Raw genomic sequence first — 25,225 nt, 5'->3', positions numbered from 1 at the left:
AAAAATGATGAACTTCTGTTAGATCAGGTTGTTAGATGTTCTTCTTCTTCTTCCTTAGGCCAAATCCCAAATGTAAGCACAGTGCTTTTCCAATAATACAGAAATTGAAAAGATAGTATATTCAAGCAGCTCAGTGTTCCCCAAGTTTTATTTATTTATTTATTAAAAGATTTGTATCCCGTCCCATATCATTAAGACCTCAGGGCAGCGTACAGATAAAATCAACTCTACAATATAAAACAATTAATAATATACACAGCTAAAAAACGTATTAAACCATATGATATTTCCATGAAAGTAAAGCCTAGTGCAGGGGCTTTGAAGTTGCCCATCTACACTCAGCACCTGGTCAGCGGACTGAACAGGCACAGCGCTCCAATGTCCAAAGAATGTTCCACAATTCATGGTGAGATGACTTGGTTCTACTTAAATCACAGCAATTATTTCTAAATGTGCATCTATGCAAGCAAATTAGCACATGCAAATTTTATGCCCCCTTCCCACACACACCCCCTTTTGTTCTGTTTTTTGGCAATGCATTTTTTCTGTTTGGGCCATGTCCATACTTCTGCTCCACCATACCTGCCCAACTGCAGAGGGAGCATGCTAGACAGTAGGCCACAGAAAGGAAAATAAGCACACACACCCCTTCAGTTTGGCCCTTAGGAGGGGTGGACTGGTTCTAGGGGGAATCAGATGGCCTCTGTCCATCTTCATCCTTTATTGGAGCACGTTACTCCAAGGTGATACAACCACTAGCCCAGCTTTGCCTTGCCATGTGGTCATCTGGTGTAGATGAATCCGAGCATAAGCACAGGACCAGAACCATAGGCTAATTAACAACATCTGTTCCTTATTCCCTAGAACAGCCTTTCCAGATGTTGTGGTTTTCAACTTCCATCAGTCCCACCCAGCATGTCCAATGATTAGGAATCTTAGAAGTTGTCATCCAAAACATCTGGACTGTACTAGGCCAAGGAAGGTTGATCTAGAACCAGCACAGCACCACTACTGCCATTGCGGTCGTCCCACTCTTGGGGTGACCTCCCACTCACTTGTGACTCAGAAAGATGCAGGAAGATTTAGAGGCAACAGATCTTTGGGTATAATCACTTGTGGAGGACTGAAGCAGAGGCATAGAGTCCTCAGGCCAGAATGTCCTCAAATAGGAATCTCTGGTGGTCAAGAGAAGACTCAGGACTAATCTACACCAAGCAGGATATTACACTATGAAAGCGGTATATGGTATGTGTCAATGGGCCTTAAAAGTTGTCAGTGCACTTCCATAATGCTATAAAGCAGTAGTGTGGCTCCTGCCTTTTATATACCAATTTCATACCGGTTTCATAATGCAATATCCTGCTTGGTGTAGGTTAGGCCTCAGTATGTGGTCAGGCAGGTGGTGATGATCTGTGATTGTGGTATGGTAACAGACTGTTCCGAAGTATGGGCTTCCCATAGGCATTTGGTTGGAAACAGCGAGAAACAGGACGATGCACTAAGTGGTACATGGATCTGATCCAGCAGAGCTGTTCTTAAGTTCTTACAATAACCCTGAAAATTAGGCCAACAGGACGTTAGCCTAAGAGAGAGGCAAGGCCACTGAGTGTAGATTTGAACAAGAGAGTGCCACCTCATTGCTTATGCTGTAAGCCTTGCCCTTCACCACAATGTTCCACCAGTGCCTGATCTTAGTTGACAGTTTTGGAGGAGGGAGAGGGGGAAAGAGAGAGGAAAAAAACGACACAGCCTCCAGGCATCTGCTATGTGTGGTGACTGGAGTCATCCACCACTTTTCTGAAGGCAACTAAATGAGAAAGAAATAGCCATGACGATCAAATAAAACTTCAAGATGAAATATACAACTGGAGTCTCCACCCCTTTGTTTGCTCTTTATAAAGAGCAGCTTTTTCCTCATGGGCAATTGTCATTAAAAAGCTTTTTCCTCCTCCAGTCAGGATGAACGTGTCAGCAAAGTCTCCGGTGCTCAGCTTCAGTCGTTTGGGCTTCTACTTCCTTAGCCTCCTCTTTGGTCTTCTTCTCCAAAGTGCCACAGGGAGGGAACTGCAGTTTGTGATTTCAGTAAGTATAAGGTTTCTCTTCGCTCCTGACGTGACCTTTGGCGTTGAAATCGGCAACGCTGCCTGCAGCCCCGCTCCGGTGAATCATCTCACCTGGTAACATTTCTGTGTGGCTGAACAGATTTGTTTTTATTTCCTGCTCCATGTTCTAGCAAGACAACGGAAAATAATTCCCAAAACAAAGAAACAATATTCAGGTTTAATGATTTTTATTGTTTCAAACATCACAGATATACATGCCACAAAATAATTACATAAAATACAAACAGAAATACAAACATAAAATACACACGGAAATACAATAAAAAAACACCATCTAAGGCTTTCTTCATATCAGGAATGCGAACTATCTTCTCTCGTTCCTTAATTACATTTAACACAATAATCAAATAAAGAAACAATATTCAAAAGACATTTAGATTGAGGGACTGCAGGATCAGAGCAGCAGCTTCTTCTTCTTCTTCTTCTTCTTCTTCTTCACCCCCTATAATTTTTGGCCCTGGTGTACCTTTGTAATTTACTTTCTCTATCCAAAGAGTTCAGCACACATTATTTATCATTGGCCTGTTAGCTTGCTTTATTTGTGTGGATGACACCGATTTCAATGACTGTGCCATAGATTTTGTTTGCTCTTTTATGTATAGACTTTAATTATTTTATTTTTGTTACTGTCCACATCATTTATGCTATGTTAGATATGTTGTGGCATGTGTGTTTTAAACATTTAATTTGGGTGGGAATTGTTTAAACTATCTTTACAAATAAGCATAAAAAACCAGTAGCCTGACATACAAAACTCTGAAGGTGAAAACTTTGTGGCGGGGAGAGAGAAAGTGATGGGGAAATCTTCCATCTTTTCATTTCTGTATGACTACAGTTAAAGACTCAAGAGTGATTCTAGGAGTGGGGGAGAGTTGGCAACCCTGTGCAGAATTTGTTTTAAAAAAAAAAATCAATGCATCAGATTTGTGATTCTCACCATTTGAATAAGGATCCTGGTTGTGTCTCTCACTAGAAAAAAAAAATCTGTGTGCCATTTTTCTATATTCTACTCCTGTTTAGTGCTACCAAATTTGTTCAGCATCAATTTGCTTAATGCTCTAGCAAATGTTTGCATTATCTTTGTGTTAAGTACTCCAGCCATTAGGAGCCATCTTCACATTCTGATTCATTTGAGTTAATCACTTTGAGCTCTGTCAGACAAGCATTTTATTGCATGCTTGTTATTGGGCACTGACGGGTTTTTGCAGCTCCCTCTCACAACGTCATCTGCCTCTCGCACGCCTTCAGCCCCTTCTAGCCTCCTTTGCACCAAAAAAAAATACCCCAGTGGCTCCATTCAGACAACACGCTAAACCACGCCGCTTAACCACAAAATGGTTAATGGAATGCATGCATTCCGTTAACCATTTTGTGGTTAGGCGGCGTGGTTTAGCGTGTTGTTTGAACGGGGCCATTAAGTCTGATGTGTGCTTTGTATTAAATGTGCAGAGCACTTCCTGAACCTGATGAAGTTGGTTGTTGCTGCATATGAAGCCATTCATTCATAAGCCAGTAGATTTATCTGTCGTTGTCACAGAACGTTTTGGCCGTCGTCCAGGGATAGCTGTGCACAGCAATGCATGGGTCTGTCCTTGGAGATGGGCTAAGATGGGAAAGTGCAATGTGGATGAAAATCACAACCCTGCCCTCACCACATAGTGTGAATCAAAGCACCCTCAAAGAGGTCACATCTGATGCACATTGTAGCGCAGGGGTTGGATCCAGATTTACACTGGGGCAACTGCATTGGTGCAAGTTGACTTCTCCATCCTCTCCTTCCCATAGCAGGCCCTCCAGCCCTCTGAAGGTGCTACTGGTTCACAAATAACACCAGCCCCCATGGTTTGTTCTTGGCTTCTGAACTCTAGGTTGCTTAAACTGTGTGTTGCCATTACATTCAAAACCCAAACTGTGGGTTACTTCGCCAGGCTACAGAGGCAGTGGGCAAGAGCAGTAAAAACAAACAAAAAGCAGCTCTAGAAAGCTCTGGCGTGGGCTGGTCCATGAAGTCACGAAGAGTCGGAAACGACTGAACAAGTAAACAACAACCATATGCCAGTACTACAGTGTTGCAAAGGCATTTAGGATACAGGGACAGAGCACGCAAAGAAGGAGGGCAACAAAAAAATCCAGGGATTGAGCAAACAAACCACACTCTGTTTGATTATCTGATAGTGTTTTCATCCTTTGAATATGGAATCTTGTTTTTTTTATATAAAATGAAAGTACTCAGTTATTCTGGTTAAAATATTTTGATAACCTTAAAAAACAAAGAACAAAAAATCCTGTACTTAATATGGGTGTTGTTTTATTGTTCTATCATTGTACATATTTTATCTTTTATAGCTCCTGAAGGATTGTATATCCAAAACGTTGAGCTTTTTAGATACACGCTTTTCATAGCACCAGAGAATGTCTCTCCCCCTTTCTTTGCCACAATTATCTGCCAGCCAAACCCTGGGTAGGGCAATTAACCATGGGTTAAATAATCTATGGTGTAGTGTTATGTGTGAAGAAACCCTGCTGAATGGGATGAGCTGTGGTGTGTGGGAGAGAGGAATCCCTAAAACTTACGGTATGTGGGGGGACCTTCTGCGAGTGGAGTCCTTTCTCTTGAGGAAGGCAGATTCTGGATCCAACCACAGATGTCCATCCAATTTGCATGGATACTTCTGATCCAGCAAGCAAATACTCCTGTAGATGCAGCTTCCACATGCTGGATCGGAGTATTTTAAAGAAAGGGATCAGAAGCACCATCGGGAGATTTGGATCCTGAGCAGCTGCTGAATGAGACCCATTGTTTTTCATAGTTTTGAGTTGTAACAGATGGACACAACACACAGCAATTCCACACTAAAAAGTGTGGGACTTCCGAGTCCACATGATAACCCTTGGGCTACAAAGTATTTTAGCCTTTTTGATTTCAATACAACATGTTTGCTTAACTTACTCTAGGTTGCTCTCCACCCATATTTAATTTACACCCCAATGGTAAACATTTGTTCTGGCTGGCACAACTATCCCCAAGCTACAGTAAAATTCCTGTAATGTTTGTGGAACAGCATGCTTAATGGCATTGTAGTTGTATCGCAAGAAATCCCACTTATCTGATAGAGGTTTAGCAAGCTTAAAAACGGAGCTATTAGTTGCCTTTTATAGCATGGGTTACTGATCCTTCCTGCATAGTTATTAAATACACAGGGCTATATGATGGCATAGATAAACACTGTAAACAGAAACCATATATATATACACACACACAATTGTGACAATCTGTATCAAAGCTGCATCACATTTTCTGATGTTTATACAGGCAGGTAATTTTTCTAATAGGATATATATCTCGGTTTATTGTTAGTATCTTTTCATCTCCAGGTAGAAATAACGGCATGTCAAAATGAGTCTCAGATACACTGGCCGTTGTGGGTTGTTGTTTCTCCCCCTCGAGTTCTGATGTCGCTTTCCCAGATCCTGATATTTCTGTCTGATTGAGTTCAAATGAAAATGTGCTGAATCATGGAACTCCCTAAGTTGGTCCAACATTCCGATGTCAAATGCTGCACAGTATGAAGATCTGTGTAGAGACCTTTATATTTGCCCAGTCCTTTTAGACCTCTCAAGCTTGTGTGCATTGCTTTAATCTCGCTTTTGTTGTCCCCCACCCCCCAGTTTATCTGCATTAAGCTTCCTTTATATGATTATTGTTCCTTGGTCATTACGAATCATCAAAAAAGAGGAAATGCATTATTAAAAACAAGGACAAATGAGGACACAAATTTGCATCTCATTATTATTATTATTATTATTATTGAAATAGGAATACAGCAAATCTTACCATAATGTGGCAGGCTGTGACCAGGTAGCCTGTGAACCTGCCTATTCTAGGGTGACCATATGGAAAGGAGGACAGGGCTTCTATATCTTTAACAGTTGTATTGAAAAGGGAATTTCAACAGGTGTCATTTGTATATATGGGGAACCTGGTGAAATTTCCTCTTCATCACAACAATTAAAGCTGCAGGTGCCCTGCCCGCTTTTAAATCTGGTCACTCTAGTATAGCTCCTGCAGCTTTAGCTGTTGTGATGAAGAGGGAATTTCACCAGGTTCTCCATATACACAAATGACACTTGCTGAAATTCCTTTTTCTATGCAACTGTTAAAGATACAGGAGCCTTGTCCTCCTTTTCATATGGTCACCCTAGCCTATTCAGGCTACAGTCCAGGTGATAACTGTTGATGGGCCAACGTCCTTATGGTTCTCTACCTTTAAACTGGACTTGGCCTGGACAGCCCTTCAAAGACAGGATGCCTGCAATTAGAGGACCGTCCTCTGTCAACCCTTCAAAGAGAGGGCTGTCCTCAGTAAAGGGAGACATATAGCCAGCCTAGGGCATTTATTCATGCATTTGTTAAAAAAAATCAATTAAAAAAATCCAGGGTGCTTTAAAAAGGAAAAAAAATACATACTCATATAAACACAATAAACAAACAATGACCCTGTTCAGATGTCATGCTGAGCCACAGTGGTTAAGCTAAACATTATGGCTTAGAGTGTCATGTGAACCATTCCTAACCATGGTGGGATATATAACCACGGTTTAAACATGCTCACTGACCATTTGTTGCAATAGCCTAACCATGACTTAGCATATTGCCTGAACAGGCCCAATAAATAAAAACAATTAAAATGGCAACGTTGAATTCCGTAAGTGCACAACTTGGAAAATTGTGGCCCTCTGCTATCATAGCTGGTGGGGGCAGGGGGAGGTCATAGGAGATGTATTATTATTATTATTATTATTATTATTATTATTATTATTATTATTATTATTTATTTATTTATATTGCACCATCGCTGTACATGGTGCTGTACAGAGTAAAACAGTAAATAGCAAGGCCCTGCCGCATAGGCTTACATTCTAATAAATAATGTAGAGGGAGAAGGAGAGGAAGCAGCTGCTGAACTTTGCAACTAAGAATCTAGTGCCTGAATTTGCTTCTTTTTTTCCTCCTCCCTCCCAATCCCCTTTCCTTTTCTGTCATGTTTTTGAGATTGTAAGCCTCTGGGCAGGGACTGTCTTAAGAAATATTTTTGTAAGCCGCCTTGAGAGCCTTTTTTGGCTAAAGGGTGAGATAAAAGTGCTACGATAAATGAAAAGACCAAAAGATCTGGAGGGCCACAAATTGTCCACCCCAGCATAAGTGGGACACCACAGCTGGGATGGTCCTCTTTTCAGTTGCCACATTCAGACAGCAGGGCAGCTGTGGAGGGCCTCCAGAAATAAACTCAGTGCATGGACAAGTTGATGTGGGTGTATATGTCCTTCCTTTACTCATACCCTGCCTTTAAAGGAAAGCCACAATATTTTGAATTGTCCAATCTAGTCTACCACTCTGTTCACACAGTGGCCAACCAGCTGTCCACGGGAAACAGCACCCTCCCATCTGCAGGGTCACAAGTTGCCCACCCCTGTGATAGACTGAGGCTGCAATCCTATACACACTTACCTTGAAGTAATCCTCATTGAACTCAGTGGGACTTACTTCTGAGTAGACATACATAGGATTGTATTATCAGAGGACTGCACACTCCAGCTTTAGAGGTACTGCAGATTCATTCAGATAAATTACTTTACATCAAATTCTAATTACTCTGAAAGCTAATGCTGTCTTCAAACCATTTTATTAGGTTTTTCGACATGGTGACAGAACCCCTGTTTCAACTTTCCCCACCAATACAGTCAAGGAAAATGTTTGGCCGCAGGGATATGGACAACTCACCAAGGTTTGATAACTACTTTTACTAATTAATCAAAATATATTATAAAATTATTGTTATTTCAGGCTTCATTAATAAGCATAGCAAATTTGGTACAATGGAGTCAAGATACAATTCAAGCCCCAAAATGCATTCATAAGATTTCAATTTCTACATTCCTACTTGTTTTAAAGAATTGTTTTAATTTGTTTTTAAATGTTGTCTTCAGTATATTTTTGCTAGATGCTACTGCATACTGGGCTGCGAGAGTTAGTGGCTGGGTTTAGACAAAACAATAACCTACACTCAAGCATTCAGAATGGGTTGTGTCAGGGCTGTTATTGAACTGTTGGTTGTTGTTGTAATGTGGGTTACCATGTTGTCTGAACCCATCCACAATAACAAACTATGGTTTATTGTTGGATTGTGAACTGTGGGTTGATTGTGGTTAACAAACCATGGTTTGTTATCAAAGTTGCGTTCAGACAACACAATAACCCACATTTCAACAACAACCCATGGTTCAACAACAGCTGGATTCAACCCATACTCAACCTGCACATGTGTGGCATTTAGTAGAGGATGGTGAACCTTGTCCGTTCAGATGTTACTGGACTACAACTCCCATCACAACTACCAATTGGCCATGCTGGCTGGAGTTGATGGGAGCTGGAATCCAACCACATCTGGAAGAACAAGGTTCTTCACCTCTGACATATAGTATGGTTGATACTTTTTGACTCAATGGCAAAGTACAAATGTTGTCATTCACATACTAGTCCTCGTTGATGAAAACGAGTGGGTGGGTGGGCAGACAAAGGGCCTGTGCAGTATGGGGTGAAAGGAAGATTCATCTGTGCGACATCCTAAACACTGTCGCCAGTGCAAAAAGAACAGGGTCTCGTGGCATCAGCAAATGACAACAAGAAATTTTAACAGCATGTTTGACCAGATATAAACAGGAACAGTATATGAACAAATTGTTCAGAGCAATTCTTCTCTGAAATCATGGTAGCTGAGGGTGGGTAAAGTATGGCCAAAATGGATGAATCTGGGGGAGATGTCCTAAATATTAAATGCTGGGTGTGGGGGCAGGATGGCTTTTCCTTTCTTCTGTTTTGCTGCCACAGCACTCCTGGGTGTCATCTTTCACCTTAACATTGACCCCCTAGAAGGTCACTGCATCGTGTTATGTCCCTGTTCCAGGGGCACTGTTCGAAGGAACAATAAGAGAGCCACTGCCACATGCAAGGGTGACAAAACCAACTTTCTTAACAAGAATGGTGGGGGGAAGAGGGGAAAAAACACCCCAGCCACTGCTTCTCATAAAGCCCCTGTCATCCAAAGTCAACACAAAGAGGTTGCCCTCCTGGGGTGGCAAAACCAACAGGGCAAAATTCTGAGCCTCAGCCCTTTCATGATCCCATGCTGCTTACAATCAACGTCGTTATCGCAGGATGCACAACGTATTCACCCTTTGTGCAGCGGAAGGTCCTAGAGGCAGCAAATACAAATCAAGATTTATATTGTCGTTCTCTCAGATTGGAATGCAGCAGCAATACGAGCTTGGGGTATTCACCAAAGAGAGATACAAGCACTTCTTAAGTAAGGCGTACAACCGAAAGGAGGCAAGTACCGGAACTAATAAGACACTTCTTTCCCCTGTTCATTGAGAAATAGCATGTAGAGGATTGGGGTTTTTTTTACCAACAGTTGGTTATTTGGCTGAAATAACCCATGCAAAGAACCAATGTTGGCTATTTGAACCACCGTTAGTTATTGTGTCGTGTGGTGGACACCATTGGTTATTTCATCAGCCACTATTAGTTATTTTCATTGGCCACTGAGTCACAAGCCAAGAATGGTCAAAGTGGCTGCAGTCAATCTAGTCCAATCGGCAGGATAGTTTTTCGGCAGCAATGGCTGATGGGATACTAGCAAGAGGGCTGAAGTGGGGGAGAGAGGGCAGGGGATGAGTCAGTAAACTCAGGGCCTTGCTAGACCTACCTTCAAATCCGGGCATGTAGAGGGGCCAACCCGCACTAGAAGTAGCGCAGGCTGTCGCTCCTATCCACATGTCGATGCGACGGGGTAAAGGAAAGCCCTGTCGCATCGGTCATTTTTATTTACATCTTAAAGGGGTCATGTGCGCAGGAGCGCGCCAATGATAAAGGTAGGCTTTTTTAAAAAAGGGTTCCCCACTCTCCCTAGCCCCCGATTCCCCCCGCAATCTCTGATCCCCTGCCCGCCTGCCCACGATCTCCGATCCCCCCATCCCCCGTGAACTCCGATTCCCCCCATCCCCCTGGCTCTGGTTTCCCCCCCATCCCCCCCCCCCGGCTCTGGTTTCCCACCCCCGATGTCCCCTGGCCTCCATTTCCCACCCACCCCCCAATTCCCCTGGCCTCCGATTCCCCCTCGATGTCCCCACCCTAGCCCTGATGGCCATAGCGCTCCTGTGGAGCACTGCGGCCCATCCGCTGCTTTTCCTGGCTATTTGGGAGTAACTACACACCCATGGTCTCGAGCTCAGCCCGAGACCGCGGGGAAAAACAGGCTAAAAGTGGTGCAGGTTACCCCGGGCCCAGGGAGGTTTGACCCCTGCCTGAGCCCGGGATCCCCTGTGTGTCATATGGATGCACAGGGATGAGCCCAGGCCTCGCACCAGGCTAACCTGCCATCTAGCAAGGCCCTCAATGTGGGCTAATATTCAACTCAACACTGATCCTAATTCACACCATGGTTGATTATTACCACGTCATGTGGGGAGTCCCCCCTAGAAAAACAGCTGTCAAGTTGATTATTACCCCACCATTGACTATCATGTTGTCTGAACACAGCCACAGTGTCTTCTGTGGTTGGCAAAGAAAACTGTAGGATCAGAATGGCAACAGTACCCTCTGCTACTCAATGTTCTTTCTCTTTTCTAGATTTATGTCCGAAGCACAGATTATGATCGAACCATTATGAGTGCTCAAGCCAATCTGGCCGGTCTCTTTCCTCCTACGTACAGCGAGATCTGGAACGAGAATATCCTTTGGCAACCTATTCCAGTTCATACTGTGCCTCGTTCGGATGAAAAGGCAAGAAAATAAATTATCTTTTTGATTTGTTTTTTTGAAGCCTTGGATTTGTGATGCAGGATAGAAGGGGTAGCAGAAATCCATCTCCTACCTGGAGAAAGGGAGGTTCACAATGGTTGCAGGAGCAATAACTTAAGCAAAAACAAGCGAGAAGATAAGGAATCAAGCACATTAATTACCTGTTAATATGTAATTCAGGAAAGAGTTGGAAGTTAATGTGGAAGTATTTATATGTAGTCAAGATTAAGAAGGCAGGAGAACAGTAGAAGGCTGCTAAGAGCTTATCTACACATTCAAAAATAGCATATTGTACAGTCCTGCAGGACTGTACCATTTCAGAATGCAGGTAGGAACTGAATCCTTGAACACTACTCTGTGTGGAAAGCATGTCAAGAAGAAAAGTTTTATCTTAGCCTGACCGTACCATGATCCTTTCAAGAACAGAGAATGTTTGATCCCCCACCTGCAATCTGAGGTGGTAGAGTCCCAGAAAGTACATGATATTTCTGATGGTAGCTAATCTTTCAGGAACTACATCATATAATGTTTAGTGAATAAGATGGAGATGGGGAGATCTAGGACCACTTCCTCTGATTTGTTCTCTTGAAGTCTCCATGAACAAGAATTCCACCTCAGGATAATCCTTGGCCCTTGGGCTTAAAGATGTTTGACACCCCTGGCTTAGATCATGAATGCAGCCACATCTCAGACATGCAATGGGCCATTAGGTAGAATAGTTGGGCCTTTTGGAAGCCTGGCAAGGTATTGTACCATTACAGAACTCCGTATCAACATCCCTTCACCACTAGATGAACGATCCCATGATATGGCATCCACGTGATTGCCTTCATTGCAGTTAGTGACGAGAAAAAGGTATCAGAAGTTCCACTCACAAGACTAATTAGATGCACTTGAGGGGAATAGGAAAAAAGGAGAGAGAGATTGTGAAGGAAGGCTTTGATAAAACTGAGAAGATGGAGAGACAGAGATGGAAAAGAAGACTTCTAAGGGAACTGGGGAAAAGCAGCACTCTGCCCCTCGCAGAAGATGCTTGATAACCAACCATTACAGTTACTACACAGGTAAAGGCAGGTTTTATTTTAAGAAAACCTTTAGAGAACATACCACTATTCAACTTTCTTACCTACATTTTATTTTATTGAGGCTCATTTTAAGGGTGCAACCCTACTGTTTCCACCCTTGATACATAGTGGGGTGGCACAGCAGAGGCGATCTTCGCCTCTCTGTCCTCCCGTTCTGCATTTTTGCTAAATGGGCATGTTTGCCCATCTACTTGGGGCATTTTGGAGGGGCAGGAAGAGGCCTTGGGATAGGATGTATCCTGACCTCTCCAGTCTTCTCCCCTACCCTACCCCACTGAAACACCTCCTTCTCCCTTTCTCCAAGGCCAAGTTCCCAACCTCAGAGAGCAGCCAGCACAGGTCTTTCTGTGCAAGCTGCAAGGGGGAGGGGGTGTCTACAGCCTCAAATTGGGAACCTGAAATATCCTATGGCCTTTCAGACACTGTCTAGGGTTGTAGGATTGCTTCCTAAATCATTTATTCATTCAGGTATTTGTTTTGCTGCCCACCTCCATTTTTCCTTCCTTGTTAAATAAATCTCAGTTCATGGTTTATAAGTTGCTCACTGGTTCCACCCCTTTCAGGAAACAGGATTCTCAATGGACTAGAAGCATGGCCTGCTACTTCAGGAGTCAGCATTTTTTTCTTCCTCGCACACCCCACTACTCTATTAACCCAAGTCCATGGTTTCCACCACCCCACAGGGGTGCTGGTAGGGAAAATGGAGTTACATTTAACACACACACCCAAAAAAAAGTGTGAAGAGGATACTAATAATGATAATAGTCTTAGTTAGGGTGGATTATGGTCAGAGACAGGTAGCAGACAGTATCAGGAGGTGTTTCTGATTAGTTAATATATTTTATTATTTTTATTATTTTAGCTGTTATCATATCCTATTGGGGGCTGTCCACGTTTTTATCAACTTCTAAAGGAAACGATGGCAGACAAAACATTCCAGGCCTTACTGAAGGGACAAATGGTAAGAAAAGGAAAGAATTAATTTTAAGTGTCTGATTTGACAGACATATGGTTTCTATTGCCTGAAGTGACATTTACATTGCCGGAGACTATAAGGCAGAATCTACACTGCTGCTTTATAACAGTTTATAATGGTATTGACAACTGTTGGGGCCCAGGACACATTCCATATGTGTCCTGGGCCCCAACACATTCCAAACTGCTTTCAAAGTGTTATATCCTGCTTGGTGTAGATCTGGCCTTAATCTTCACCATACTATTATAGTAGTAGTAGATGATGATCATGAAGATGATAACACCACCAATGTTATTATTCATTCTGCAAATAAAATTTTCTTCTACTGCCTAGATAAAATTAGAGGTTAATTGATTGACACAAAAGGGAAAATGAAGAGATTCAACAGATGTCACTTTGCACAGGATGAAGCCTGTTTCATTAAGTTGATTACCTCACTGAAACTGAGACAATGACCTCAAAACCCTAAAGCTAAACACATTATGTAAAAGTATCCACACAGTCAGCATTGACACCAAGTGACCTAGCATGACAGCCAAACTAGAATAGTTGTTTTGAATGGATATTGTTGTTTTTTATACTTTTGGTGGTTTCAAATTTTGTATATCTGTTTTTAATGTTCATTGTTTTTAACTTTTGTAAACTGCCCAGAGAGCTTCAGCTATGAGGTGGTATATAAATGTAATAATAAATAAATAAATAAATAAATAAATAAATAAATAAACTAGAGACAGATTTGAGATCCTGGATTTCTGAAAACAGCTGCAAATTAGTGGGGGACAAGTATGATTTGAAGGGGGCAGAGGGCAGAACTTAACCTTTACCCTGTCCACTGTTTTTCTCCTGCAACTTCCTGTCACCCATCTCTTTGCCCAATGGTATGAGAAACACATCTGGAACCTTAGATAGGTAGAAGCAGTTGAAAGAGTTAAGCAGTTGACTTAAGTCATGAGCAGGGAGAAGGATTAAGCAAATAAAAAGTACTATAATGAGGTTGGGTGATGACATCATGTCTTCTTTGTCGACCTTCCCCAACTGGCACCCTAAAGATGTGTAGGACTGCAACTCTAATCATCCCCATTGTGCTGGCTGGGGCTGATGGAACTCATTTGGGATACCATACACACTACAGCAGGGTCTCATGACTCTCTGACCTAGTTCATATAGAATGCTAACCCCTGATTTAAATAATACACGGGTTGTTGAATTCTGGATTGTTGTAAGCCAGCCATGCTGACAAATCATAGTTTGCTAACCAGGAACAATACAGAAAAAGAACCCATATTATGTGTGAACTTGAAAACCTAGTTTATTCATCGATTGTTTTGCTAGGCTACAGAGGTGGCAGGCAAGAGTGCTAAGGTGCCACAAAGGCATTTGGGAAACAGGGAACAGAGCAGGAAAAAGAGGAGGGCAACACACTGTCCAGGGATTGAGAAAACAATCCATGGTTTGTTCAATAGTCTGCCAGAGAAACCCTGAATAGGGCAACAAAACATGGGTTAAATAAATCATGATTTAGTGTTATGTGAGAACCAGATACAGATCTATACCTTGTGTCATATAGCTATGATCCCATCATGGTGACACTATATCCCTCTTGCACATTTATACCTCATACCATACACAATGGCATCTGTTGCAGTATGATGCAGTAAAAGTAGTATATGCCCCAACAGTTATCAGTGGACTTCTACACCAATAAAAAGCACCAGTGTAGATCTAGTCCAGGTCTCGATGTAGAATTTTCAGGGGGCTGGAAGGGCTGCCATGGGAATGGTGGGGTGTGTGTGAGTCTACCTCTGCCAGCATGGCTGATCCAGTGTAAATCTGGACCCAATCCAGCTTGGGGTTGTGTATCTTTTTAACTTGCCCTGCCAAAACAAACACAATTTTAATTTCAGTCCATCATTGACCTTAATTGTTGCAGGCTGGAGGTAGGTTGGTGTGGCGGGGACTGCGAAACTCTGCTAGAGGGAGAGAGGCTTACAGCAAACCTGTAACGTAATCCACTGTCAATGTGGCTGTTTAGAGATGGAGTTGAGATTGAGAGAGCCGGGGCCATGCAACAACCCTGCAATGTAGTCTACTGTCATTATTCCCATACTGTGGGGGAGGTAGGATAGCATATCACATCTTGTAATATGGTCCACTTTTATTATTCATTGTTAGGTCCTCAACGCCATCTAAGACACCATTGTCACCCTTTTGTACAACCATCAGGCTGCACATGGTGACAGGAGATCCATGATCAATTCCCAGTGATTTGGGGTGGGGGGGATAAGGGAAATTCAGGCTTGTGGTGGGGAGAGTCATTGCAAAGTTGATTGCAGCCGTGCTGGAGAAAGGGGTGATTTTGTGTTCAAATACTCCCAACTCCCTCTCAATTCACAAGGACCCTCCTATTTGACCCCCACCATGTTCAGAACGCCATGGGGTGGGGATTCTGTTTGCAAAAATGGCCAGCAGGGAAAGGATTAAGCAGTCCTTCCCTCAGCTCAGTGCCACAGCTGGAGCTCACTTGATAGCCCCCAGCCCTTCCCAATCTTGCACTTGCCTTACAAAAAAACAAAAACAAAAAACCACCAGGATTGTGGATCTGTAGCTGTAACAGAGGGGCTCGCTTAGATTAGGGCTTTTGCCTTCCATTACTGTACATTCGTAGTTCCGGCCCCACATTATAGAATCAGCTACTCTTACAATTTGATAAGCTTTGGGACTTTGGGCCTCTGAGATGGATGTGTTTATTCAGTCCTTTTTATTGGTTGCTATACTTGATAATCCATTTATTTATTTACTTATTTATGTTAGCTTTGTATTGTTTTGATATTGCTTTTTCACTTGGATCCTTTCCTTGAGAATCCAATATTGAAGAACAGGTTAAAAATCCACCAGAGAAACTACACATCAGCTAATGCAGGGAGAGGCCCTGCCTGCCTGTGAAGATGATGATGATGATGATGATGTATTGCATTTTTATACCGCCCAATAGCCGAAGCTCCCTGGGCAGTTGATTTGCATTTATGGACTCCTTGATCCTTCTGCTTTTATCTTTCAGAAATTTCTAGCTCGATTGGCTGCTAACGTGGGATATGACTTGAAGACTTTACTGGATTTTAACAATCACAAACTCTGGAATGTGTATGATGCTTTATTAGTTCAGGTACTTGAAAGAAGCTGTTATGACATCCAGCTACAGCAAAAAGCTATTTGGGATTATCAGTGCTGATTGTGCAATTGTCTTGCCTCATTCACAGAATTTTATGAGGTGTCCAGGCATGGTTGTTTACCATTTGCCACCCGTCTGTGTTTTCCCACTGTTTCTTCCATCTTTTTTTATTACCTCATAAAATTCATTAAGGAAGAATAGACAGAATAGCTTCCCAACGTCTTTGGATTCATAATGGTAGGAGCCGTCCATCTGGAAGAATCCTATGTCACTTGACCAAACATCTCCTAAAGCCGATGACAACAGCTCATGTGGCTGTGATTCCTCTCTTCCTTAGGTAGCTTGAATTAAATCAACCAATAGTCCTCAGGTAGGCTGAAGTGGTACACTCATTTAGCCAGCTTGTGGTCCATCCTTGGCTCTAATCTCCAGGGACACTACTCTAAACTTGGTGTAGAGAAGTCCTTATTCTTAGTAACTCACTGATTTTTGTAGAGTCTGCACTGCTTATTATCAGTTCATTTCTAGACAAATAAACCCCTAAGTGGGTCTGCAGAACCTGTTCCTTCCATACAAGCTGGCTTGCTCACTGTGTTCTTCAACCAAGACCTTGCTCCCACAGGCTCAGCTGGCTCTGATGCCTTCCTGGCTGCAACATCTAGGTTCTGGAACTCCCTTCCTCAGGATGTCTGATTGCCTTTTCAAGGTGCTGCGAGGACTTTTTAATGTTTCCACAATTTGGGTTGATCTGAATTTCCCTCTGTTACTACTGTTTCTTTTATTTGGCTCTGGTTTTAGTTCTCTTTCTAAAAAAAGTGAACCCTTGTGTCATATTCTTAATCTGTGCTCCTGAGCGACCTTGTGAGTCCTGTGCTGGCCCAAAAAGCAGGATAGAAAGCTATATCTGTAAAACAGTAGAAGAGATGGAATAAAAATGGAAAGGGCATGTCTCACAGAGTTCTCTCTCTCTCTCTCTCTCTCTCTCTCTCTCTCTCTCTCTCTCTTTTTTCCTTTTTTTTTTTTTACTGTAGAAAATCCATAAACAAGCTAGGCAACAATGGGCTGGTGCCCATGCCATGAAAACATTGGGAAAACTGATGGAGCATTCCTTAAGTGCCATATTTGGGGGATACAAACATGTAGAGAAATCACGACTACAAGGAGGTGAGCTACCCAAAACTAAATAGCATCTTTCACTATGAGATGTATGTTGGTTTCTCTAAAATTCGTGGCACATTATCATCATGGTTGCACCCTCCACACTTGACTTACGTGCATTTGAAAAGACCTTCTTTTTGTTATTGTTTTCAAACATGGGTCTGGTTACATCTTAGCTAGGGGAGCAGAGCAGGGTGCAGCAGGAATCAGTGTTTCACCACCCATCCTGAGCAATTAGCCTGTATTCTGCCTAACAAAAAGGAAGATATGGCCAGGAATGGCTGTTCACAACATTTTTGTTGTTTGCTTTTAGAAGTCTGCCATTTGCATGATACTATTTGGTTATGATGAGAACTGTAATTATTTGGGATGGGGGGGGGAATCATATTAGTGTGGCCACTTACGCATCATCCAAAAAAGAGGACACAAATTTGCATATGCAAATTTGTAGGTATAGATGCAAATTTAGAAATAATTGTTATCATTCAAACAGAACAACAATGCATCTGAGCATAGTGGGAGAGAGTGTGGCCAGTGTGCTTGCTACTCAGTTTGCTGTCCAGGTGCTCAGTGCAAATGGGCCACTTCAAGGCACTTGCTGCTCTCCTTTCATAGGGTTCTTTATCTTTAAACTGGACTTGGACTGCACAGCGCTTCAAAGAGAAGGCTCCTTCAACTAGAGGACTGTGTTCCTCTGTAAATAAGAGACATGGCCACCCTAACTCATACTCTATGCTCTGACACCATGAAGAAAGACTTGCAGTACAGGCTGGTGGGTCCAAAGTTGATGGACTCTGGGTTTCAATCAGAAACTGACAGGACTCTAAAGGAGCTATCCAAGGTGCTGAAACCTTAGGTTCCACACCTTGGATAGCTCTTTTAGGCTTCTGACATGTTCTGACTGAAACCCAGAGCGCATTCAACGCCCCATCGACATAGGAGCCACCAGCCTGTACTGCAAGCCTTTCTTCGCAGTGTCAAAGCATAGAATTTATTTATTTCTTCAAGGGGAAATTCTCAGGCTGCAGAATTTTGTGCCTAACACAAAATGCCACACTTGTGAGGTGTCATTACAATAGACACACAACCTGCCTTAGTCTATCCTCATATCTGCTTCTGTGGCTAACTATATATAAAGTACATTTTCGAATGTCTGTCTTTGCTAAATCTAAAAAGGAGATTTAGGCCTTTATCTTCCGGCCTGTAAACCGCCCGGAGAGCTTTGGCTATGGGGCAGTATATAAATTTAATAAATAAATAAATATAATAAATACCTTCCACAGGGTGTAGAAAATTGGTCTTATCAGGACCCTTGCCCCATACATCATACTGATATTGCTGTGGCCAATGTCCGTGTTAAGTGTGTTTAGGATTACAGCCTTATACATACATGACTGAAACCTGAGGGAAAAGCTGACAGAAACCAGGCATTGCAACAAGACATCAGTTTGAAAATCTGTCAGAGAAGGTCATCAGAATCAGGAACACCAGTTGCTGCTATTGCAAGATTTTACTTGTATAAAAAGACAGAAAGATTGGGAACACTATAAAAGGAACACCAATACCAATACTCAAAAGCCCTACATCTATCAGGGCCGGCCCTACCACTAGGCAAAGTGAGGTGGCTGCCTCAGGCAGCAGGTACAGGGGAGCAGCAGTGAGATGGAGAGTAGCAGTGTGGTATTAGAGGACATAGCTGTGCAGGCCACATGGTGGATTAGGCTGGCCCTGTTGCCATCAGGTGAAGGGTGTGGAAATAAGCTTCATTTGCCAGTCCAGTCAGCTTCTGTGGGGTGAATGGTGGGCAGGCACCATCTTGCCTTTGTCTCAGGTAGCAAAATACCTTGGGCCAGCCCCGACATGTGTTGATAGTATTATTCTTATTGACACATTGATTATGATTGGGAGGCATTGTTAGAATTCAGCATTATTTTGAAAAAGAAGAAAAGAAATAAGTTAGAACTTCTCAGCCCTGGGTGAAAAATAAATCCTCCATGTTTACAATGGTTGTTAAGTGTAAATGGCAACAGTACATTTTGGAATGATTCTCAAGTATTTGTATTCTTTTTCTTGCCCATTAAGGTGTCTTTGTGAAAGCTATTCTGGAGAAACTCAAAAAAATTGCTCAGACGCCTAGTGGAGAAAAAATGATACTGTATTCAGCGGTAAGTACTAACATTTTAAATTGAACAAACCTGAATAAATATAGGCCATGCCTGTACAATCCATCCACCCTTTTTATGACAGATGAATTATGCGGGTGTATATTTTGTGTACAATGGAATGTACATATACAGCCCTCAGTTCATAGGTGGAAGCTTGAATGGTAACGACTGTTTCTTTGGGAGTAATGTACAGTAACTATGCTTATGAATAGAACCTTCACAAACTGGGGAGAGGCAATGAGTGGGGTACCGCAGGGCTCAGTCCTGGGCCCAGTGCTCTTCAACATTTTTATTAATGATTTGGACGAGGAGGTGCAGGGAACGCTGATCAAATTTGCAGATGACACAAAATTGGGTGGGATAGCTAATACCCTGGAAGACAGAAACAAACTTCAAAGTGATCTTGATAGGCTGAAGTGCTGGGATGAAAACAACAGAATGAAATTTAATAGGGATAAATGCCAAGTTCTACATCTAGGAAATAGAAACCAAATGCATAGTTACAAGATGGGGGATACTTGGCTCAGCAATACTACAAATGAGAAGGATCTTGGAATTGTTGTAGATCACAAGCTGAATATGAGCCAACAGTGTGATATGGCTGCAAGAAAGGCAAATGCTATTTTGGGCTGCATTAATAGAAGTATAGCTTCCAAATCATGTGAGGTACTGGTTTCTCTCTATTCAGCCCTGGTAAGGCCTCATCTAGAGTATTGCATCCAGTTCTGGGCTCCACAATTCAAGTAGGATGCAGACAAGCTGGAGCATGTTCAGAGGAGGATAACCAGGATGATCAGGGGTCTGGAAACAAAGCCCTATGAAGAGAGACTGAAAGAACTGGGCATGTTTAGCCTGGAGAAGAGAAGATTGAGGGGAGACATGATAGCACTCTTCAAATACTTTAAAGGTTGTCACACAGAGGAGGGCCAGGATCTCTTTTCAATCATCCCAGAGTGCAGGACACGGAATAACGGGCTGTAGTTACAGGAAACAAGATTCCAGCTTGACATCAGGAAAAACTTCCTGACAGTTAGAGCAGTATGACAATGGAACCAGTTACCTAGGGAGGTTGTGGGCTCTCCTACACTAGAGGCATTCAAGAGGCAGCTGGACAACCATCTGTTAGGTATGCTTTAGGGTGGATTCCTGCATTGAGCAGGGGGTTGGACCCGATAGCCTTGTAGGCCCCTTCCAACTCTGCTATTCTATGATTCTGTGATTTGCTGCATAAAAAGGCTGTAATGAGTCAAGCTATACGCATGTAGTTTTATTTGTCTTTCTCTTTCAGCTCCTTCCTCAGAAAATCTCGCAAGAGTGATTTCTTTATTAAGAGAGCAATCCTATGGCTTGGGGGGGGGGTGTCGAGGGTCACCGCATTGAGCGGATTTTCCTCTCTGAAGATGGAGACAGAGCCCCAACCTTGGAAAGGAACATCCAGGCATGGGTCTTCCCTCCTAGCCACCAAGGACACCTCCATGGTGGCTTCCTCTGCAAAGTTAGAACTTCAACCTTAGGGAAGGGTTGGGAAAGGGTCATGTTGGGGTGTACCTGGGGGGTGGGGAGAGAGAGATGGGGCATCCTCAGCCTTCCCAACACAGGGAAATGTTTAGACCAGGTCTGAAACTGGTCTAAATGAATTTGTGCAATGGGAAGGATCCCCCCTTCTCTCCACATTTCTGATATCAGAAACTCCAATCTGAGAGCATAAGGTTGCTTTCTAAGGATGCAACCCTGTATTCACATACCTGGGAATAAGTCTCAATTAACTCAGTGTCACTTAGTTCTGCATAGACACGTACAGTATTGCACACTTTCTGTCATGGGAGTTTTATACTCTTTTTCTTTCTATCTTTTTTAAAGCATGACATCACAATAGCTGCCCTCCAGTCATCACTCGGTGTTTTCAATGGAAAACTGCCTCCCTATGCTGCTTGTCACTATTTTGAACTATATAAAGAAGGCAATGGGCAAGTATTAACTCATACATGCAATACGATCAAGAATAATATCAACAGTGTTTCGCAGAGGTGGGCAACTGCCAGGCCTTGGAATGCCACATTAGGGTGGCAGAGGGGGCAACCACTTCCCCCGCCCTCCATACTGGAAGCGGCTGGGGGGGGAGGAACAAGATGTACAGGGAGCATGTGCCTTGTTTCACAGCAGAACCAGGCTCCTGGCAGCCCACCAAACAACTGTTTGACGGGTTGTCAAGAGCCCCATCCTGCAGAGAAGGGCCGGCCCTGTCATTAAGCAGAGGGAGGCGGTCGCCTCAGGTGGCAGATTCAGGCAAGTGGCAGCAAGGCGTTCAAGGAGAGAGCTGTGTGCCCCCTAAACTGGCCTGCTACCTTCAGTTGTAGTGGAGGATGCTTACCCATTGCCCGTATTGAAGAAACTGACTGTCATTCCAGTCAGCTTTTGTATATGAAATACCTCAAGCAGCAACATTTCTTGGGCTGGTCCTGCTGCAGAGGGACAGAGCATGTGAGGGGAGCCATCCCCACACAACCTGATTCTCTTCAGAAACAGCAATTCTGTTTGGAAACAGATTGCATGGGGAGCATACGTCCTGGGCTTTTCTACATGGCGCTTTTAACCCGTACATTTACCGAGGTTTCTGCTTCTGGGTTCTTTGAAGGATTAAGATCCCCATCTTTACACATGTTCCCCCCCCCCCCCCCGGCAGGGTTTTTTTCTCTGCCTTTCTGTATGTTCCATTACACAACCACTAGATGGGGCTGTGGTATAGCAGAATTATGCAAATACACTAGGGTTTCATGCCACCATTCAGAGATAATATTTAAAAAGCCAGCATATTTATTTATTTATTTATTTATTTATTTAATTACATTTATATACCGCCCCACAGCCGAAGCTCTCTGGGCGGTTTACAACATATTTAGGCTCAAAGCTCTTACTTATAGTAAGTATTAGGAGAGGCATGTCCTAAATGGTGAAGCGTTGCGGGGAATGGGGAAGCATTTCAAATGGGGAAGCGTTGCGGAGGGTGGGGGGATTTGCAAAAGCTGGAAAACACCAAATTATCAGCAGACAGGGGAAAGGAAGTGTGGCCAGGGGAAGCGGCCATGGACATCTGGGGACCTAGGAAGGCCAGATTTGGCTCGCAGTCCTGAAGTTTCTCATCCCTGTTGTATAGGATTGTAAGACTTCAGTCCTAAACATGCTTACTAGGCAGTAAGCCTCAATGAATACAGCAAGACTTACTTCCAAACAAATATACATAGGATTGCACTGTTAGGCTACAATCCTGTGCAGAATTTAAAAAGCCTGTATCCCTTGATTTCAATGGGTTTAAACTCATCCAATTCTGCATAGGGTTGGTCTGCAAGGATGGAATCCTTTGCACGCTTACTTCCGTGTATGCTCCATGGAAATCAGTGGGAGTTGCTTCCAAATAGACAAGTATAAGTTAAGTCTACACAGCCTTGCAGTATGTTGACAAACTCCACAGTATCGCTGCTGCGGGGTGGGGTGGGGAGCAATCTCGACAGACGGAGGCAGTGCGGGATTTCTGGAGGTCATTAGGCTCTCCAAGCCCACCCCCTCCCGACTTCGGGCGACCTATCCAAGGTCACCTTCCACCCGGGAATGTGAGGACAGACATCAGGAGAGCTGTGTTGACCTCCATCCCGCAGGAAACATCCAGGTAAGTCTCGGATGTTTTTCCTGCACATCTTTGCCCCATGGTGGCTCCAAATCGGTGGCTGCGTCATATATCTGATGCAGCACTGATTTGGACCCACCGTAGGTTAAGACGCTGTTTAAACAGAATCCCCCCACCCTGATTTAAGTAAATATGTGTTCAGTCAAGAACGTCGGAAAGTCACCTTGGTTAGCAACTTAGCACTCCACACATCTTACTTTCTGCTTCTTTTGGGTGCTGTGGAATCAGAGTCTTCACCGTGCAAATGTACTATCGGAACAGCACTTCCGCTCCACCCCATCTGCTCACTATGCCAGGCTGCTCAGGAGCTTGCTCACTGGAGAAGTTTGAAGAACTGGTTTCTCCTATCATAACAGACAACTGGAACCAAGAATGTAATAGTCAAATGAGCACACCCCTTTAGTTAAGGTGAGTCACAGGTAGGGGGGAGGATTAAGGTTCTGGCCTAGGAAGCCTCAAAAATCTGTTGCTTATAAAATATCACCTGTTGGCATCCACAATCTACAAGAGGAGGCCTACAAGGACGCAACATTTTCAAACTGACCTGGGGGCGGGGGATCTACACTACTGCTTTTAAAGCGCTTTAAAGCACTTTGAAAATGTTTTGAAACCTGTACATGCAGTGTGTCCTGGGCCCCAACAGTTGTCAAAACTGTTATAAAGCGCTTTAAAGCAGTAGTGTAAATCCCCCCCCCCATCAAAAAACTGCCACAGGTACAGCAAGTTAAAAAAATGCTGAAAATTGACACATTTAGCCTTTTTACTCCCATTTGCAGGATGTCATATCATATATTTCTTTCAAATGCTGGTGGAAACTACTGATGTGTTTTATTCAGGGTTGTCGAATGCCTTTCTTTGGTTTGGGGATGTTTTTCTGACCAGAGTTTCAACAGTTATTAAAGTTTTCCATCCCTATTAAAACCTACAAGAGTAATTGCTGGCAAAGCCATGTTGTGTATGCTCAGGTTCATCCTGAAGCTAAAATGCTGCCAGTACTCCAATATTTTCAACAGGTGTTTTATTTGCAGATAGAATGCAGTAAAAAAATAGAATACAAATTGTATACAGTGGATGTTGCAGAGGAAATCTACTGTATACTATTCGCAGTGCATATTTATTTTATTAAAAATGTGACCGTCACAAGGTCAGGCTACATTTATTTATTTAGTTAGTTAGTTTATTACTCGGCTTCGTCCATTTTCTTCTGCTGCCCCTTACGCCTGGAACGCTCTTCCAGAACATCTGAGATCCACAGGTTCAATCGCAGCTTTTAAAGCTCAGCTAAAAACTTTTCTTTTTCCTAAAGCTTTTAAAACCTGATGTTGTTTGGACTCTATACTGTTAGTTTTACCCTACCCTGTGCCTGTTTACCCTACCCAGTGCCTGTTTGCATTCTCTTCCCCTCCTTATTGCTTTACTATGATTTTATTAGAATGTAAGCCTATGCGGCACAGTCTTGCTATTTATTGTTTTACTCTGTACAGCACCATGTACATTGATGGTGCTATATAAATAAATAAATAAATAAATAAATAAATAAATAATAATAAAGTCAGCTTCCAAATAATGTAAAACTAATAAAACAATAATAAATAATGTTAACATTTTGAAAATAATAATAATAATAATAATCAGGGTATTACTGCATGTTGACAGTGCTGTTGGCCAACTGACATGTTGCTGCTGTGTTTCATCATCTATCAGAATGAAGACTGCAGTCAAAGGAAGGGCAAAGGAGGAAGTCAACACCAGGAGTGGAAGGCAACAGGATTTCAAATAAATCATGAAACACCAGGGACACTAGATGTCACTCGTGCAGTCCTCGCCATCAAGATTGTTTTCCTCCCAATCAAATAAAAATATTAAAATCAAGGGAAAAAATGCAATAGTTAATGTGTGCCTACACTACAATGCAAAGGCTTGGGTGCTCTCAAACTTATTTTGCAGTATTACCGATAAAGTATAAGGTTGAGGATTGTATTTTTATTTATTTATTTATTTATTAAA

The 25,225-nt window shown here is 42.8% G+C and overlaps 1 protein-coding gene across 1 annotated transcript; it reads left to right on the top strand.

The window, feature by feature from the left end:
• The first annotated feature begins 1,959 nt into the window (after nucleotides 1–1,959).
• On the top strand, nucleotides 1,960–24,989 carry LOC134413420 (prostatic acid phosphatase-like). Its single transcript, XM_063147596.1, has 11 exons — nucleotides 1,960–2,082; nucleotides 7,814–7,909; nucleotides 9,424–9,510; nucleotides 10,813–10,965; nucleotides 12,931–13,029; nucleotides 16,103–16,207; nucleotides 17,245–17,377; nucleotides 19,454–19,536; nucleotides 21,397–21,503; nucleotides 23,447–23,626; nucleotides 24,923–24,989. Exons 1-10 carry the CDS (start codon nucleotides 1,960–1,962, stop codon nucleotides 23,619–23,621), a joined length of 1,161 nt encoding a protein of 386 aa, XP_063003666.1. The 3' UTR covers nucleotides 23,622–23,626; nucleotides 24,923–24,989.
• Nucleotides 24,990–25,225: the final 236 nt, after the last annotated feature.

This window comes from Elgaria multicarinata, chromosome 1 (assembly GCF_023053635.1).
Source record: "Elgaria multicarinata webbii isolate HBS135686 ecotype San Diego chromosome 1, rElgMul1.1.pri, whole genome shotgun sequence".
Lineage (NCBI taxonomy): Eukaryota > Metazoa > Chordata > Lepidosauria > Squamata > Anguidae > Elgaria > Elgaria multicarinata.
This window is presented reverse-complemented; position numbering and strand designations above follow the sequence as displayed.